This window comes from Ranitomeya variabilis, chromosome 4, assembly GCF_051348905.1.
Source record: "Ranitomeya variabilis isolate aRanVar5 chromosome 4, aRanVar5.hap1, whole genome shotgun sequence".
NCBI classification, from domain to species: domain Eukaryota; kingdom Metazoa; phylum Chordata; class Amphibia; order Anura; family Dendrobatidae; genus Ranitomeya; species Ranitomeya variabilis.
The window spans coordinates 291,007,631-291,026,494 of NC_135235.1; the positions used below are offsets into that span (position 1 = coordinate 291,007,631).

At 44.9% G+C, this 18,864-nt stretch overlaps 1 protein-coding gene across 2 annotated transcripts in view; it reads left to right on the top strand.

The window, feature by feature from the left end:
- The window catches only part of SDF4 (stromal cell derived factor 4), a 49,034-nt gene extending 38,541 nt beyond the window's left edge, over positions 1-10,493 (top strand). The window contains exon 7 of one of the 2 annotated variants that reach the window (XM_077250175.1): positions 5,656-10,493. In XM_077250175.1, the coding sequence (XP_077106290.1) occupies positions 5,656-5,832 (177 nt within the window). In that variant the 3' untranslated portion in view covers positions 5,833-10,493. The remainder of the gene's footprint in view (positions 1-5,655) is intronic. The other variant, XM_077250176.1, reaches the window with a different exon arrangement.
- The last annotated feature ends 8,371 nt before the right edge of the window (positions 10,494-18,864 follow it).

Here is an 18,864-nt window from a genome sequence, read left to right on the forward strand (position 1 = left end):
CTCTCCGCACGGTCATTCATTGTTATTGCTTTCTATTCATTATTCCTATGTTGGCTATATAGTGGCTAGAATCATCATACAATTTTTGTGTGATTTGTCACCCCCTCCCAAAAAAAAAAAAAAAAAAGAGGTGACATATTAGCGCCTCCATTTATGACATTCTCATGGTCATAATAGGGGTGGATGACTTTTTAAATATGGTGATGGCTTGTACAGGACCCCATTATTAGTCTGTCATTTTCTTTTTTTTTGTTTTGTTTGCGCCTTAGGTGGGGAGGCTCCTTTAGGTCGCTCCACCCATGGGAGGGACTTGGTTTAACCACTTGTAATTTGGGCGCCCTTTAATTTGCTTCTCCCTGAAGAAGGGTGTGACTTCACAATTGCAGCCGGTTACAACAGCCAGACCTAGATCAGACACCTGAAGAAGGGTGTGACTTCACAATTGCAGCCGGTTACCACAGCCAGACCTAGATCAGCGCCTGAAGAAGGGTGTGACTTCACAATTGCTTCTGGTTACAACAGCCAGACCTAGATCAGACACCTGAAGAAGGGTGTGACTTCACAATTGCTTCCAGTTACAACAGCCAGACCTACTGTAGATCAGACACCTGAAGAAGGGTGTGACTTCACAATTGCTTCCGGTTACAACAGCCAGACCTAGATCAGACACCTGAAGAAGGGTGTGACTTCACAATTGCTTCCGGTTACGACAGCCAGACCTAGATCAGACACCTGAAGAAGGGTGTGACTTCACAATTGCTTCCGGTTACAACAGCCAGACCTACTGTAGATAGACACCTGAAGAAGGGTGTGACTTCACAATTGCAGCCGGTTACCACAGCCAGACCTAGACCAGACACCTGAAGAAGGGTGTGACTTCACAATTGCAGCCGGTTACAACAGCCAGACCTAGATCAGACACCTGAAGAAGGGTGTGACTTCACAATTGCAGCCGGATGCAACAGCCAGACCTAGATCAGACACCTGAAGAAGGGTGTGACTTCACAATTGCTTCCAGTTACAACAGCCAGACCTACTGTAGATCAGACACCTGAAGAAGGGTGTGACTTCACAATTGCAGCCGGTTACCACAGCCAGACCTAGATTAGATACCTGAAGAAGGGTGTGACTTCACAATTGCTTCCGGTTACAACAGCCAGACCTAGATCAGACACCTGAAGAAGGGTGTGACTTCACAATTGCAGCCGGTTACAACAGCCAGACCTAGATCAGACACCTGAAGAAGGGTGGACTTCCGAATTGCAGCTGGTTACAACAGCCGGACCTAGATCAGACACCTGAAGAAGGGTGTGACTTCACAATTGCTTCCGGTTACAACAGCCAGACCTACTGTAGATCAGACACCTGAAGAAGGGTGTGACTTCACAATTGCAGCCGGTTACCACAGCCAGACCTAGATCAGACACCTGAAGAAGGGTGCGACTTCACAATTGCTTTCGGTTACGACAGCCAGACCTAGATCAGACACCTGAAGAAGGGTGTGACTTCACAATTGCAGCCGGATGCAACAGCCAGACCTAGATCAGACACCTGAAGAAGGGTGTGACTTCACAATTGCTTCCGGTTACAACAGCCAGACCTAGATCAGACACCTGAAGAAGGGTGTGACTTCACAATTGCAGCCGGATGCAACAGCCAGACCTAGATCAGATACCTGAAGAAGGGTGTGACTTCACAATTGCTTCCGGTTACAACAGCCAGACCTAGATCAGACACCTGAAGAAGGGTGTGACTTCACAATTGCTTCTGGTTACAACAGCCAGACCTAGATCAGACACCTGAAGAAGGGTGTGACTTCACAATTGCTTCCAGTTACAACAGCCAGACCTACTGTAGATCAGACACCTGAAGAAGGGTGTGACTTCACAATTGCTTCCGGTTACAACAGCCAGACCTAGATCAGACACCTGAAGAAGGGTGTGACTTCACAATTGCTTCCGGTTACGACAGCCAGACCTAGATCAGACACCTGAAGAAGGGTGTGACTTCACAATTGCTTCCGGTTACAACAGCCAGACCTACTGTAGATAGACACCTGAAGAAGGGTGTGACTTCACAATTGCAGCCGGTTACCACAGCCAGACCTAGACCAGACACCTGAAGAAGGGTGTGACTTCACAATTGCCACCGGCTACAACAGCCAGACCTAGATCAGACACCTGAAGAAGGGTGTGACTTCACAATTGCAGCCGGATGCAACAGCCAGACCTAGATCAGACACCTGAAGAAGGGTGTGACTTCACAATTGCTTCCAGTTACAACAGCCAGACCTACTGTAGATCAGACACCTGAAGAAGGGTGTGACTTCACAATTGCAGCCGGTTACCACAGCCTGACCTAGATTAGATACCTGAAGAAGGGTGTGACTTCACAATTGCTTCCGGTTACAACAGCCAGACCTAGATCAGACACCTGAAGAAGGGTGTGACTTCACAATTGCAGCCGGTTACAACAGCCAGACCTAGATCAGACACCTGAAGAAGGGTGTGACTTCCGAATTGCAGCTGGTTACAACAGCCAGACCTAGATCAGACACCTGAAGAAGGGTGTGACTTCACAATTGCTTCCGGTTACAACAGCCAGACCTACTGTAGATCAGACACCTGAAGAAGGGTGTGACTTCACAATTGCAGCCGGTTACCACAGCCAGACCTAGATCAGACACCTGAAGAAGGGTGCGACTTCACAATTGCTTTCGGTTACGACAGCCAGACCTAGATCAGACACCTGAAGAAGGGTGTGACTTCACAATTGCAGCCGGATGCAACAGCCAGACCTAGATCAGACACCTGAAGAAGGGTGTGACTTCACAATTGCTTCCGGTTACAACAGCCAGACCTAGATCAGACACCTGAAGAAGGGTGTGACTTCACAATTGCAGCCGGATGCAACAGCCAGACCTAGATCAGATACCTGAAGAAGGGTGTGACTTCACAATTGCTTCCGGTTACAACAGCCAGACCTAGATCAGACACCTGAAGAAGGGTGTGACTTCACAATTGCAGCCGGATGCAACAGCCAGACCTAGATCAGACACCTGAAGAAGGGTGTGACTTCACAATTGCTTCCAGTTACAACAGCCAGACCTACTGTAGATCAGACACCTGAAGAAGGGTGTGACTTCACAATTGCAGCCGGTTACCACAGCCAGACCTAGATCAGATACCTGAAGAAGGGTGTGACTTCACAATTGCTTCCGGTTACAACAGCCAGACCTAGATCAGACACCTGAAGAAGGGTGTGACTTCACAATTGCAGCCGGTTACAACAGCCAGACCTAGATCAGACACCTGAAGAAGGGTGTGACTTCCGAATTGCAGCTGGTTACAACAGCCAGACCTAGATCAGACACCTGAAGAAGGGTGTGACTTCACAATTGCTTCCGGTTACAACAGCCAGACCTACTGTAGATCAGACACCTGAAGAAGGGTGTGACTTCACAATTGCAGCCGGTTACCACAGCCAGACCTAGATCAGACACCTGAAGAAGGGTGCGACTTCACAATTGCTTTCGGTTACGACAGCCAGACCTAGATCAGACACCTGAAGAAGGGTGTGACTTCACAATTGCAGCCGGATGCAACAGCCAGACCTAGATCAGACACCTGAAGAAGGGTGTGACTTCACAATTGCTTCCAGTTACAACAGCCAGACCTACTGTAGATCAGACACCTGAAGAAGGGTGTGACTTCACAATTGCTTCCGGTTACAACAGCCAGACCTAGATCAGACACCTGAAGAAGGGTGTGACTTCACAATTGCTTCCGGTTACGACAGCCAGACCTAGATCAGACACCTGAAGAAGGGTGTGACTTCACAATTGCTTCCGGTTACAACAGCCAGACCTACTGTAGATAGACACCTGAAGAAGGGTGTGACTTCACAATTGCAGCCGGTTACCACAGCCAGACCTAGACCAGACACCTGAAGAAGGGTGTGACTTCACAATTGCAGCCGGTTACCACAGCCAGACCTAGATCAGACACCTGAAGAAGGGTGTGACTTCACAATTGCAGCCGGATGCAACAGCCAGACCTAGATCAGACAACTGAAGAAGGGTGTGACTTCACAATTGCAGCCGGATGCAACAGCCAGACCTAGATCAGATACCTGAAGAAGGGTGTGACTTCCGAATTGCAGCCGGTTACAACAGCCAGACCTAGATCAGACACCTGAAGAAGGGTGTGGCTTCACAATTGCTTCCGGTTACAACAGCCAGACCTACTGTAGATCAGACACCTGAAGAAGGGTGTGACTTCACAATTGCTTCCGGTTACAACAGCCAGACCTAGATCAGACACCTGAAGAAGGGTTTGACTTCACAATTGCTTCCGGTTACGACAGCCAGACCTAGATCGGACACATGAAGAAGGGTGTGACTTCACAATTGCAGCCGGATGCAACAGCCAGACCTAGATCAGACACCTGAAGAAGGATGTGACTTCACAATTGCAGCCGGATGCAACAGCCAGACCTAGATCAGACACCTGAAGAAGGGTGTGACTTCACAATTGCTTCCAGTTACAACAGCCAGACCTACTGTAGATCAGACACCTGAAGAAGGGTGTGACTTCACAATTGCAGCCTGTTACCACAGCCAGACCTAGACCAGACACCTGAAGAAGGGTGTGACATCACAATTGCAGCCGGTTACAACAGCCAGACCTAGATCAGACACCTGAAGAAGGGTGTGCCTTCACAATTGCAGCCGGTTACGACAGCCAGACCTAGATCAGACACCTGAAGAAGGGTGTGCCTTCACAATTGCAGCCGGATGCAACAGCCAGACCTAGATCAGACACCTGAAGAAGGGTGTGACTTCACAATTGCAGCCGGTTACAACAGCCAGACCTAGATCAGTCGCATATTAGACTGCATATTAGAAAAGTGGTTTAAAGGGATATTCCATCTCCTAAATTGATGATTTCCTCTATTTGCTATGAGTTCTACTTAACCCTGCTGTTGTCTTCGGTCAAAAACGACCGATTTTGAACTTTAATATTTTTTATAAAATTCAAGATGCGGTTCTGAAACTTGTGGTTGATTGACTTTTCCTCATTTGAGGGGTTCTTACTATGCGTATTTTTATATATATTTTTTTATGTTTACTTTTTGCTCCACAATTTTGTATACACTTGTACTCTTCTGTCAAAAATGACCGATAGCCTTTTATAGTGATCTCCAGCTATTTTATGAGTAAAATAAAGGAGCTATAATCTCATTTTGGACTATATATTACATCTACTACTATTTATCAATTTATTTAGGTCCTTTTGGTCCATGCAGATTTACACATACATTTATTGTTATTAGTTATAGTTTACAGTTGGATGAATCATTATTTTTGTATGTGCAAATATGCAATATGCATAAATATTCCAATAAAGCCATGTTATATATTTTGACCAAAAAAAAAATTTAAAGTAAGTTTTTCTTTCCATTTTTCATTTGTTTCTAAACGACCAGGTTCACATATAATATAATACTGCAAAAATTATTCAATTAAAACACTTAAATTAGCTAAAAATCAAGACTTTATTAGGTCCGGTCAAAAATGACCGGAAGATAACAAGTGTATAGTGGTAACCAGGAGAATAGCAGGGTTAATGTGTGTTGTTTTGTTTTTTTGGGCAGGAATACATGGACCCCATGAATGAGTACAACGCGCTAAACGAAGCCAAACAGATGATCGCTGTGGCGGATGAAAACCAAGATCATAATTTAGGCCTAGAAGAAATCCTGAAATACAGCGAATACTTCACCGGCAGCAAACTGATGGACTACGCCCGCAACGTTCACGAGGAGTTTTAAGGTTTCCTCCCGGGTCACCCAGATGATTCTGACCCCTTAGCTGTGGATGAAGGCCTCTTCTAGTTTCATGGGAGGACTCACACCAGTTTTGCTGCTACTCTCCCTGTGTTTTCTTAGTGTGCAGTATTGAGTGGGGGGCCGTCGCCTTTTCCCACCCCCTCCACCATTTGCGACCTTTCGCGGCAGAATTTGCACATAAGTTACGGCTTTTATTTGCTTGGGTGATTGTCTTTCATCCTGTTCATACCCCTTCAATCACCTGCGGGGGGGCGCTCTTCGAGGATGTCAATAACGATCAATGACGCAAAAATAAAAAGGGACTTGGTCATGGAAAACGGTGATCCGTCCGTGTAAAGTGTATTATATATCTTTCATTTCTACGAAAATTTACCTATTTATATACATTCTGTCCTTGTTTTCGTCCATATCCGTTCTTCCATGTCTGCTTTGTCAATGGTAACTAGGAAAAAAACAGAAAAGCAAAACATTTCATTCTGAATGCACGATTAAATGCTGTATGTGTAATTAAAATTAAATTATACTTTTATTTAAATTTTTTTTAATTTCCCTTCCCAGCACACGTGACCGCGCCACTAAGTTATAAGCCGTCATCTGATCCGTAGAGAGGTCGCAGCTTTTTCCATAAATATAGCATGACCCTTTAACAGCGCCATATACCTCAGCTGTACGGAGTCGTAATAGGACATTTGTAAACTTTGGGGCTGCGCTATACCTCTTTATACCTAACCGCTACAACTGTGGGATAGAAATAAATTGTTGCATGCGCCATCGGGCTGCTGTATAAGAAGAATGATCCTGTAATACTGCACCTTATGGCATCACACCGAATACCTACAGCTCTGTAGTAGCAGTATGATGTCGGGGCTGAGGCCCTGATTCCAGCGATGTATCACTTGTTAGACTGTGTGTTATAGTTTCAATACAATCAGTGTTTTATCAGCAGGAAATTATCGCTGCCGGACTAAGCCTCACGTTGAGACCAGTGCAACTAATCTGTGTAACTCCGCCCCACCATTGATTGGCAGCTTGCTGACAGTGTACACCAGAAGCTGCCAATCAATGTTGTGGGCGGGGTTATACAGAACACTGCATTCTAAGCACTGCTACATCTACAGTAAAGAAAATAATGATTCAAAACTACAGAAAGCAGTCCGGTAAGTGATACATCACTGGAATCGGGGTCTCTGCCCCTACATCATACTGCTCTCACATTACATTGCAAAAACCTGTTGACACATTCCCTTTAATTTTCTCAAAAGTACTATGGCCTCAATATTTAACAAAAGATACAGTGCCTTGCGAAAGTATTCAGCCCCCTGGAACTTTTCAACCTTTTCCCACATATCATGCTTCAAACATAAAGATAACAAATGTAAATTTTTGGTGAAGAATCAACAACAAGTGGAACACAATTGTGAAGTTGAACGAAATTTATTGGTTATTTTACATTTTTGTGGAAATTCAAAAACTGAAAAGTAGGGCGGGCAATATTATTTGGCCCCTTTAACTTTATACTTTGTTGCGCCACCTTTTCCTGCGATTACAGCTGCAAGTTGCTTGGGGTATGTCTCTATCAGTTTTGTACATCGAGAGACTGAAATTCTTGCCCATTCTTCCTTGGCAAACAGCTCGAGCTCAGTGAGGTTTGATGGAGATCGTTTGTGAACAGCAGTTTTCAGCTCTTTCCACAGATTCTCGATTGGATTGAGGTCTGGACTCTGACTTGGCCATTCTGACACCTGGATACGTTTATTTGTGAACCATTCCATTGTAGATTTTGCTTTATGTTTGGGATCATTGTCTTGTTGGAAGTCAAATCTCCGTCCCAGTCTCAGGTCTTTTGCAGACTCCAACAGGTTTTCTTCAAGAATGGTCCTGTATTTGGCTCCATCCGTCTTCCCATCAATTTTAACAATCTTCCCTGTCCCTGCTGAAGAAAAGCAGGCCCAAACCATGATGCTGCCACCATGTTTGACAGTGGGGGATGGTGTGTTGAGGGTGATGAGCTGTGTTGCCTTTACGCCAAACATATCGTTTGGCATTGTTGCCAAAAAGTTCGATTTTGGTTTCATCTGACCAGAGCACCTTCTTCCACATGTTTGGTGTGTCTCCCAGGGGGCTTGTTGCAAACCTTAAACAACACTTTTATGGATATCTTTGAGAACTGGCTTTCTTCTTGCCACTCTTCCATAAAGGCCAGATTTGTGCAGTGTACGACTGATTGTTGTCCTATGGACAGACTGTCCCACCTCAGCTGTAGATCTCTGCAGTTCATCCAGAGTGATCATGAGCCTCTTGGCTGCATCTCTGATCAGTCTTCTCCTTGTTTGAGATGAAAGTTTAGAGGGACGGCCGGGTCTTAGTAGATTTGCAGTGGTATGATACTCCTTCCATTTCAATATGATCGCTTGCACAGTGCTCCTTGGGATGTTTAAAGTTTTGGAAATCATTTTGTATCCAAATCCGGTTTTAAACTTCTCCACAACAGTATCACGGACCTGCCTGCTGTGTTCCTTGGTCTTCATGATGCTCTCTGTGCTCAAACAGAACCCTGAGACTATCACAGAGCAGGTGTATTTATACGGAGACTTGATTACACACAGGTGGATTATATTTATCATCATTAGGCATTTAGGACAACATTGGATCATTCAGAGATCCACAATGAACTTCTGGAGTGAGTTTGCTGCATGAAAAGTAAAGGGGCCGAATAATATTGCACGTCCCACTTTTCAGTTTTTGAATTTCCACAAACATTTAAAATAACCAATAAATTTTTGTCAACTTCACATTTGTGTTCCACTTGTTGTTGATTCTTCACTAAAAATGTACATTTGGTATCTTTATGTTTGAAGCATGATATGTGGGAAAAGGTTGAAGTTTCAGGGGGCCGAATACTTTTGCAAGGCACTGTATAAGGCAACTTGCTTTTAATCTATTATTGCTTTTGACATTTAATCTAATCCTCTAATAGGTCGATTTTTAACGTAAAAAGATTGTCTATCTTTGCAAACTGTTTGAAAATCGATTATTTTGTGTATGCAGCTACTGTATATATGTCTACATTTGTTTTCATGGGTGCAGACTGCAATCTGTCCCCTGACATGCTGAATGTTTTAGCAGACAGATTACAATATCACTTTTTTTTTGTCTGACTACAAAGTTTGTAGTCTGTAGCCATGGAAACACATAAGTCTGCACAGCAGTTGTAAACCCAATATAGTGACAGACTATATGTAAAGTTTCTTGTATTGTACATGTTTTCTTTCTGTGTTTGTTCTCTCTAAGGCTTATCTGTCGATAATGTTCAATGTATATAATCAGTATCCAAGTTTTTTGCAGCCGTCCCTTGTGAGTACTCAGTTGAATGGTTATTTTATTTTTTACTTTTGTTCTGTCACTTACTTTTCAGTAACTTTATTTTTGCTGTTTAATCTGAGAGAGCCCGATTCCAACGATGTGGCTCTTTGGAACAGTTTTGATGGAATCCCTGTTTTCTCTGCCGCAGAGCTCTGAATGCCGAGCTGTGTATAACCCCGCCCACCCCTCTGATTGGCAGCTTCCTGTGCATTGTCAGCAAGCTGAGGGGGTGGGGCTACACAGGTTAGCTGGACTGCCTGGCGCAGTATTCCTAGTCCTGTAGTGATAATCTCCTACTGATAAAACACTCGTTGTATTGAAACTACAACACACAGCCTAGTATATGACACATCCTTGGAATTGGGGTCTCTTTCCTAACATCATGCTGCTTTCAGATTAAATATTAAAAGCCTTCCCTTTAACTTTTGATGGAGCTGAAGGAAGACACAGACATTCTGTAACACGTTCTATTGAAAGGACAGTTACAGTTCTCCATAGAAGTTTACGAGCACCAACTGCCCCTTTTAGATGTAGCAGGTGAGGCATCCATTCTGGCCGAGCGGTCATGGCCTCATAGATCAGACTGATCGGTTTGCTAGGGAGATGGATACCTATCGTCTGGCCAGGCAGTCAACAGATAGCCCAAAAAGGGGCAAGTTACTGATGAGGAAAAGCCATCAACGCCGATATTAAACAATACTCAAGAATTCGCCTTCAGAACCTTTGTGATTTCGCTTTATATTCAATTATTTTTTTTTATACCTGTATTATATCCATGTCAACAGATAAAAGTGTGATCGTAGATGGCGAGTTCTTAGTATTTAAAAAAAAAGTCCTTTGTGTTGTGTTTTATGTGAATGATCTGATATTATTGTAGTTGGGTCTGTGTCTTTTATCATTTGATGCAATGTGTTTGATGGACAGATGTAGCAGAGCTGATTGGATTTGTGCGTTTAAGCCCCATGTCTGAACAAGGCCTAACGCTGTAGGTTTATCTGCAGTCCTATGTAAAACGCAGATGAATGCAAGGTGCAAACAACTTCTTGCCAAATGAACGGGCTCGGCTCTGCTACATTTGTAGGCAGATCATTAGACCCAGTGGGGTTGGTTGGATTATCGGAGGGAAATGTGGACGTGATGGCGATCATCACTTAGATGCGTGTAATTTATTTTTCTACATCGGTTAATAACGAACCTATTTTCTATAGATAACATTTGTGCACCAAAGTCATCTGTTTTATTCTGCTTCTGAAGAAATAAAGGAATCTGTGTGTCATGAATGTATCTGTGTTTGCTGGGAACATCGGGGGAGTTGGTTATTCGGCCACATGGCTGTAAGGCCATGTTCACACTTTGCGGGTTTTCCCGCGGATCCGCGGCGATTTTGATGCTGCGGGTCCGCAGCAGTTTCCATAGCGTTTACATTAACATGTAAACCCTATGGAAACCGCAGTGCACATGCTGCGGGAAAAACCGCGCAGAAACGCAGCGGTTTACAACCCGCAGCATGTCACTTCTTTGTGCAGAATCGCGGCGATTCTGCACACATAGGAATGCATTGATCCGCTTACTTCCCGCATGGGGCTGTGCCCACGTTGCGGGAAGTAAGCGGCTAATGTGCGGGTGGTACCCGGGGTGGAGGAGAGAAGACTCTCCTCCAGGCCCTGGGAACCATATTTGGGGTAAAAAAAAGAATTAAAATAAAAAATCATGTTATACTCACCTCTCAGCGCTGCACGCGGCCGGCCGGTCAGAGTTGCTGTGCGAACAGGACCTGCGGTGACGTCGCGATCACATGACCGTGACGTCGCGGTCACATGACCGTGACGTCACGAAGGTCCTTCTCGCACATCATCTTTGGAACCAGACCGCCGGGTGCAGCGCCGAGGAGATCGAGACTGAGATGGTGAGTATATAAACTTTTTTTTTTATTTTAACATTACTATTGATGCTGCATATGCAGCATCAATAGTATAGGCGGAAACCCACAGCTGAAACCGCAGAACAAACCGCGATAAATCTGCAGGGATAACCGCAGCGGTTTTGCCCTGCAGATTTATCAATTCCGCTGCGGGAGAACCCGCAGAGCACACCGCAAAGTGTGCACATAGCCTAATTGGGCTGCACAGTAAGGTGTTATCTCAGCATGATCGGGTGCTAACAGAGTGACTTTGGCGTGCTCGAAAAATATCTTTGAGTCCCCCCGGCTGCACGTCTCATGGCTGTTCGACAGCCGCCACACATGCAGGGATTGCATAACAGACAGACAATCCCTGCATGTGTTGCGGCGGTCGAACAGCAGTGAGACATGCAACCTCGGGGACTCGGAACATATTTTTCTACACTTGGTTAGCGCTGGAGCATGCTCAGATAACACCTTATTCGATCACGTTCGTACATCACTAGTCTTAGTGTGTCTGTTCCTCTTTCACTCTTCTTTCCGTGTCTTCCCTTTCATAAACTTTAACCGGGAGCTGCTATCTGATTCCTCAGTGAAATGGCACTGCTTTTTAGTAAGTTATAAAGGTAGGGGTTGGAAGAAGTGGCTCACAAGTGGAGAAAGGCGCATATTTCTCTGAGATATTTTACAGCTCTGAAGCCGTACTGTCCACATCTCTATGACTGAAAGCCAGAGGCTGCTGGGAGGAATAACGTTCATTTCCTCCCTTCAGCCCGGCTTTCAGTGCAGGCGCTGAGTTGCTTCTGAAGGCTATTAACCTCCAGATTAACCCTATATCTGCAGGATAATAGTGTTGTTATTCACACAGGTTCCCTTTAAAAAGCTACTTTCATTTCAACAAACATTTCCTGAATTAATTGTACCATAAACTTTGTGATATCACTCATCAGCGATATATGCTCCTTTCTCCATTTACTAGCCACTTCTTCCAACCCCTACCCTTTAGAGCTCATTCCCTTTAAACTAGCAAGTCAACAATTTTATTTCTTCAAGCCCCTTAGCTATTGTTATATTGTGCAAAGTGTATTTATTAATATCCTTATACTTTGTATAGTCTATTAATGACAATCCACTGCTGATAAAACTGTGATTTTATCAAAACTACAGCAAGCAGCTCAGTAAGTGACACATCGCTGGAATTAGAGTCTCTGCCCCTACATCAGGCTGCTCTCAGATTAGGCAAAAACCTGGTGCCAGATTCCCTTTCAGTTCTAGTAAGTTTTCCACTTATGGTCAATGAACTTCTTCTTGAAGGAGGCGACCCATGCTAGTCAAGTATCTGACAACCCTAGAAATCCTCTTCAGAATTGTCCATGGTTACATTGTGTATTTGGTTTTTGCACCCCAACCTCTCATTTTTCCATTGTTATATGGAAGGCGATATAATTTTACGTAATAAAGACTCACAGCATGAATGAAGCTGATCACAATCGCAGACCCCAGCGTCAGATGTTTTTCTCCTTGTGGTTACCTTTGTGGTCGATTCTCGGCAGCGGAAGCTACCTGCTTCTCGTGCACATTTTCCACTAGCGCGCCGTTATTTACATGAAGTCTCTATGAGCGTCTACGCTGCATCCCCACCCCTTCGATACTCTGTCTCTCAGCATTTTTAACACTAAAGTTTTAAAAAGGACCTTTTTATTTATTTTATTTTTTATCTAAACTTCTCCAGTTCCTGCTGCTCCACTGATTCCGAAACAGTTTTTCTTTTTTTCCTGTGCCCCTCCGTTCCAAAGTTATAGCCCCCTGGAAATGTAACTTCAAGCAACTGGGCGTGTACCACAACTCCTCTGTGGGCGTGGCCATGTTTTGATTGGCTGGCATCAGAAGAGAAAAAGAGAAGTTCTGTGGTACACTCCCAGTGTTCTGAAGGGAAAATTTGCATATTTATTACCGGGGGGTCATAACTTTGGAATGGAGGGGCACAGAAGAAAAAGAAAAACTGTTCCAGAATCAGGCAAGCAGCGGCAATTGTAGTAGGTACTAAGTTTACATTTTAAAAAAATCCATTAAGATCCCTTTTAAGTGGTTGCAAACTCCTTTGATACTATTGACCCATCCTTAGGCAAGGCCTGACATTCGACACTCGCACCAATCAGCTTCTTACAGTATACGATGTGTGGCTGCTAAGTAAAATAGTTCAACTCTTATTCACTTTAATAGAAACTGAGCAGTAGTACCCCAGAACGGCCACTACACAGTGTAGCCAGGTGTTGGACCCCTTGCCGATCTGATACTGATGACCTAAGTAGCAGACAATCCCTTTAAATGCTTTCCTCCTAATGTGCCCATTGCTGCCCCATAGTTGCTGTTGAGGCTGGCACCAAGTTCTGGTTTACTGATATACATTTTTTTTTTCTGGTTATTTTAATGCTCTGTTGCATTTTGGAGATACTCATAGAAAAATAAAAAAATTTAAAATTATATAAAATAATATAAAAAATATATATATATATTTTTTTACACGCATCAAGTAAATATATGAATAATATATATTTTTTATTATATATGTAAAAAATATATATATGTAAAAATATGTATTTATGTATTTGTATTTATATGGAAACAGAGAATAAATATATTAATAATAATAATATATATATATATATATATATATATTTTTTATTTTTTTTAGGTATAGGCCATAATCTATCTGGTCCAGGCATCTTCATGTTCTGTCTGTCAGTTGTCCGGCCATAAGGAGGCTACCGCCAACTTTCACATTTACAAGCCAGAATCGTAGTGTTTGTCTTTTTTGGTAGATCCTTAAGTTCCGATGTGCAAAAACAATACTTCTTTTTTCTACATTTTTCCTCACCAAAATGATACTATAGTAATCTGATCTGGGATATCATGCGTTTTTGCTGCAGATTTGAAACGATGGATTTTCCTAGTGCAGAGATGCTGGGATTCACCACTTAAAAGCGCAACTGTGTTTTTTTACATATATTTTAAAGATGTGTGTTTAAAAAATCCCCCACCAAATAAAGCAAATAAATCCCGTCCGCTTTGCTTGAACGATTAAGCTCATCAGATTTTCTGCAGAATAAATGCAGCATTTACGCGATGTGTGAACATGGGCTGAAACTGATCCTATCGGAGTCATTACATGTCAGCTGCTGGGTGTCCTCAGAGATGTCAGCCAGTGTCGCGCTGTAGGGAACATGTTCCCGAGGATCGTCCTTCATCTATGCAAACCATGTTCCTGTCTGCTTGTAATTGAATGCTAATCCTTTATTGTTCTCATTGTGCACACATGACAGATCATCAATAACCTGAAAGGTTATGTGACCCCAAAAAGCCTCTGTCACTCCAGCTCTAATCCCTGTCCAGCCTCGCTCCCTCTTGCTTGAATGACGGCCTCTATGCTGTGTGACTTCAAAGGGTCCATACTAGAAGAAGAAGGAGGATGAGGTGCTGAACGGGGAATAGAGCTGGAGTGACGGAGGCCATTTATTCCGGAGCTAATAGCTATGTCAAACTCATTTTTCCACGCACCATAATTCAACCTGTCAATGGCGGGTGATGATCGCCAACAACCATTGGGTAGTTCACAAGCAATGAAACCCACATTGTGCGGTCGGAAATTAGAAAATGTAATTTAAAGTGTGTAAATCCGACCTCAGATGATAGTTCTGATACATTTAGAGCTTCTCATTCACGAATGTGTGTGTGTGTGTATATACCACCGAGACTCGCCCCCTGCCTTTTTCCTAATATGTTCACACAGTGTTAACCACATCAATATGTGACAATGACGGCGCCGGCCGACATGAGCCCACCTGTATCACTGCACCCGCATCATTGCACCCGTATCACTGCACCCGCATCATTGCACCCGTATCACTGCACCCGCATCATTGCACCCGTATCACTGCACCCGCATCACTGCACCCGCATCATTGCACCCGTATCACTGCACCCGCATCATTGCACCCGTATCACTGCACCCACATCACTGCACCCGCATCATTGCACCCGCATCACTGCACCCGCATCATTGCACCCGCATCATTGCACCCGCATCATTGCGCCCGCATCATTGCACCCGCATCACTGCACCCGCATCATTGCACCCGCATCACTGCACCCGCATCACTGCACCCGCATCATTGCACTCGCATCACTGCACTCGCATCACTGCACTCGTATCACTGCACCCGTATCATTGCACCCGTATCACTGCACCCGCATCACTGCACTCGCATCGCTGCACTTGTATCACTGCACCCGCATCATTGCACCCGCATCACTGCACTCGCATCGCTGCACTCGTATCACTGCACCCGCATCATTGCACCCGTATCACTGCACCCGCATCACTGCACCCGTATCACTGCACCCGCATCATTGCACCCGCATCACTGCACCCGCATCACTGCACCTGCATCACTGCACCCGCATCATTGCACCCGTATCACTGCACCCGCATCATTGCACCCGCATCACTGCACCCGCATCACTGCACTCGCATCACTGCACCCGTATCACTGCACCCGCATCATTGCACCCGCATCACTGCACTTGCATCACTGCACCCGCATCACTGCACCCGCATCCCTGCACCCGTATCACTGCACCTGCATCACTGCACCCGCATCACTGCACTCGTATCACTGCACCCGCATCACTGCACTCGTATCACTGCACCCGCATCCCTGCACCCGTATCACTGCACCCGCATCCCTGCACCCGTATCACTGCACCCGCATCACTGCACCCGTATCACTGCACCCGTACCATTGCACCCGTATCACTGCACTCGCATCACTGCACCCACATCACTGCACCCGTATCACTGCACCCGCATCATTGCACCCGTATCACTGCACCCGTATCACTGCACCCGTACCATTGCACCCGTATCACTGCACTCGCATCACTGCACCCACATCACTGCACCCGCATCACTGCACCCGTATCTTTGTGTGTGACAAAGGAGATTCTTAATGAACCGCAGCGAGGAATCCAGCGGTGCCAAACTTCGGCTATGTGCACATTAAGGCTACTTTCACACTAGCGTTAACTGCATTCCGTCACAATGCGTCGTTTTGCTGAAAAAACGCATCCTGCAAAAGTGTTTGCAGGATGCGTTTTTTCGCCATTGATTAACATGAAGCGACGCATTGTGACGGATTGCTACACGTCGCACCCGTCGTGCGACGAATGCGTCGTGCAGTGGCGGACCGTCGGGAGCAAAAAACGCTACATGTAACGTTTTTTGCTCACGACGGTCCGCTTTTTCCGACCGCGCATGCGTGGCCGGAACTCCGCCCCCACCTCCCCGCACTTCCCCGCACCTCACAATGGGGCAGCGGATGCGCTGGAAAAATGCATCCGCTGCCCCCGCTGTGCGGCGGGGACAACGCTAGCGTCGGGGACCTCGGCCCGACGCACGGCGACGGGCCGAGCCCGACGCTAGTGTGAAAGAAGCCTAAGTGTTTGGTGCAGAAATGTCTCTTGGCAGGAAAAACGCTGCATAAAATAGGCTGCTTTTTTTTTTTTAATGTGCGCTTTTGGTGCAGATTTTTCCCCACTCATTATTATTAAGGGTGAAATCTGCAGCATAATTGCTGAAAGAATTGATATTCTCTGTAAGTCACAAATAAGCAGCGAGTGCACGAGACTTCAGGATTCTCATTGACTTTGCTGGGACTAGGAAATCCTTCAAGTTTTACTGGCAAATCGGCACAAACAAAAGATCTGCAATGTGTACACAGGCCCTTAAAGGGATCCTGACGGCTGATCCGTGCTGCCCGAACCATAGCCATATGCTTTTCTGTGAAATGCTGCAGGGTGTCAGGCCGGAGAGTACTACATGCGATATGCTACTGACCCCCGGCTCCTGCTCTGCAGCCAAGTGTCCGTGCATCCGAGAATCGGAGCGCAGGCGCAGAGGAGACGGAGAAAAATAATTTTGCCGGCGTCCTCAGGAATCGCACTGCACTCCGATACGGGAGTATAAAGTGAGGATTGCAGCATTTAAAGGGAATGACAGCAGAATTTCACCCCCCCAAAACTATTTAGACGTGTGGCCCTTTCAAGGAGAGGTCCATCAATACCTTTACATGGCCGGTCCATTCCTCCGTTACTGAGAAATCCGCTTCTGAATTGATGTGAAAATGAGACTAAAAGCCTCCGTTACTCCAGCTCTACTCCCCACCCAGCATTGCCTCCTCCTCCTTGGCTGATGTCACACAGCATAGAGGCTCTGAGTCAAGCAAGAAGGGGCGGGGCCGGACAGGGAATAGAGCTGGAGTGACGGAGGCTTCAGATCTACCATAGCTGTTTAGCCTCATTTGCATATCAATAAAACCACTGATTTCTCAGTAACGGAGATGTAAAGCTATTGCTGGACTTGTCTTTAGAAGAGCCACACGTACATACAGTTTGTGGAGTGAAAGATTAGCTTGTTGTTATTTTATAAGGGGGTTGAGAGCTGGTTCAGGGATAGGAAACAAAGGGTGGTTATTAATGGAGCACACTCGGACTGGGTTGCGGGTAGCAGTGGGGAACCACAGGGGTCAGTATTGGGCCCTCTTCTTTTTAACATTTTTATTAATGACCTTGTAGGGGGCATTCAGAGTAGAATTTCAATATTTGCAGATGACACTAAACTCTGCAGGGTAATCAATACAGAGGAGGACAATTTTATATTACAGGCTGATTTATGTAAACTAGAAGCTTGGGCTGATAAATGGCAAATGAGCTTTAATGGGGATAAATGTAAGGTCATGCACTTGGGTAGAAGTAATAAGATGTATAACTATGTGCTTAATTCTAAAACTCTGGGCAAAACCGTCAATGAAAAAGACCTGGGTGTATGGGTGGATGACAAACTCATATTCAGTGGCCAGTGTCAGGCAGCTGCTACAAAGGCAAATAAAATAATGGGATGCATTAAAAGAGGCATAAATGCTCATGAGGAGAACATAATTTTACCTCTATATAAGTCACTAGTGCGACCACACTTAGAATACTGTGCACAGTTCTGGTCTCCGGTGTATAAGAAAGACATAGCTGAACTGGAGCGGGTGCAGAGAAGAGCGACCAAGGTTATTAGAGGACTGGGGGGTCTGCAATACCAAGATAGGTTATTACACTTGGGGCTATTTAGTTTGGAAAAACGAAGGCTAAGGGGTGATCTTATTTTAATGTATAAATATATGAGGGGACAGTACAAAGACCTTTCTGATGATCTTTTTAATCATAGACCTGAGACAGGGACAAGGGGGCATCCTCTACGTCTGGAGGAAAGAAGGTTTAAGCATAATAACAGACGCGGATTCTTTACTGTAAGAGCAGTGAGACTATGGAACTCTCTGCCGTATGATGTTGTAATGAGTGATTCATTACTTAAATTTAAGAGGGGACTGGATGCCTTTCTGGAAAAGTATAATATTACAGGGTATATACACTAGATTCCTTAATAAGGCGTTGATCCAGGGAACTAGTCTGATTGCCGTATGTGGAGTCGGGAAGGAATTTTTTTCCCCAATGTGGAGCTTACTCTTTGCCACATGGGTTTTTTTTGCCTTCCTCTGGATCAACATGTTAGGGCATGTTAGGGCATGTTAGGTTAGGCTATGGGTTGAACTAGATGGACTTAAAGTCTTCCTTCAACCTTAATAACTATGTCACTATGACTATAGCAGTTGAGTTTTCTGAGCAGTGGATGATCCCTTTAAGGA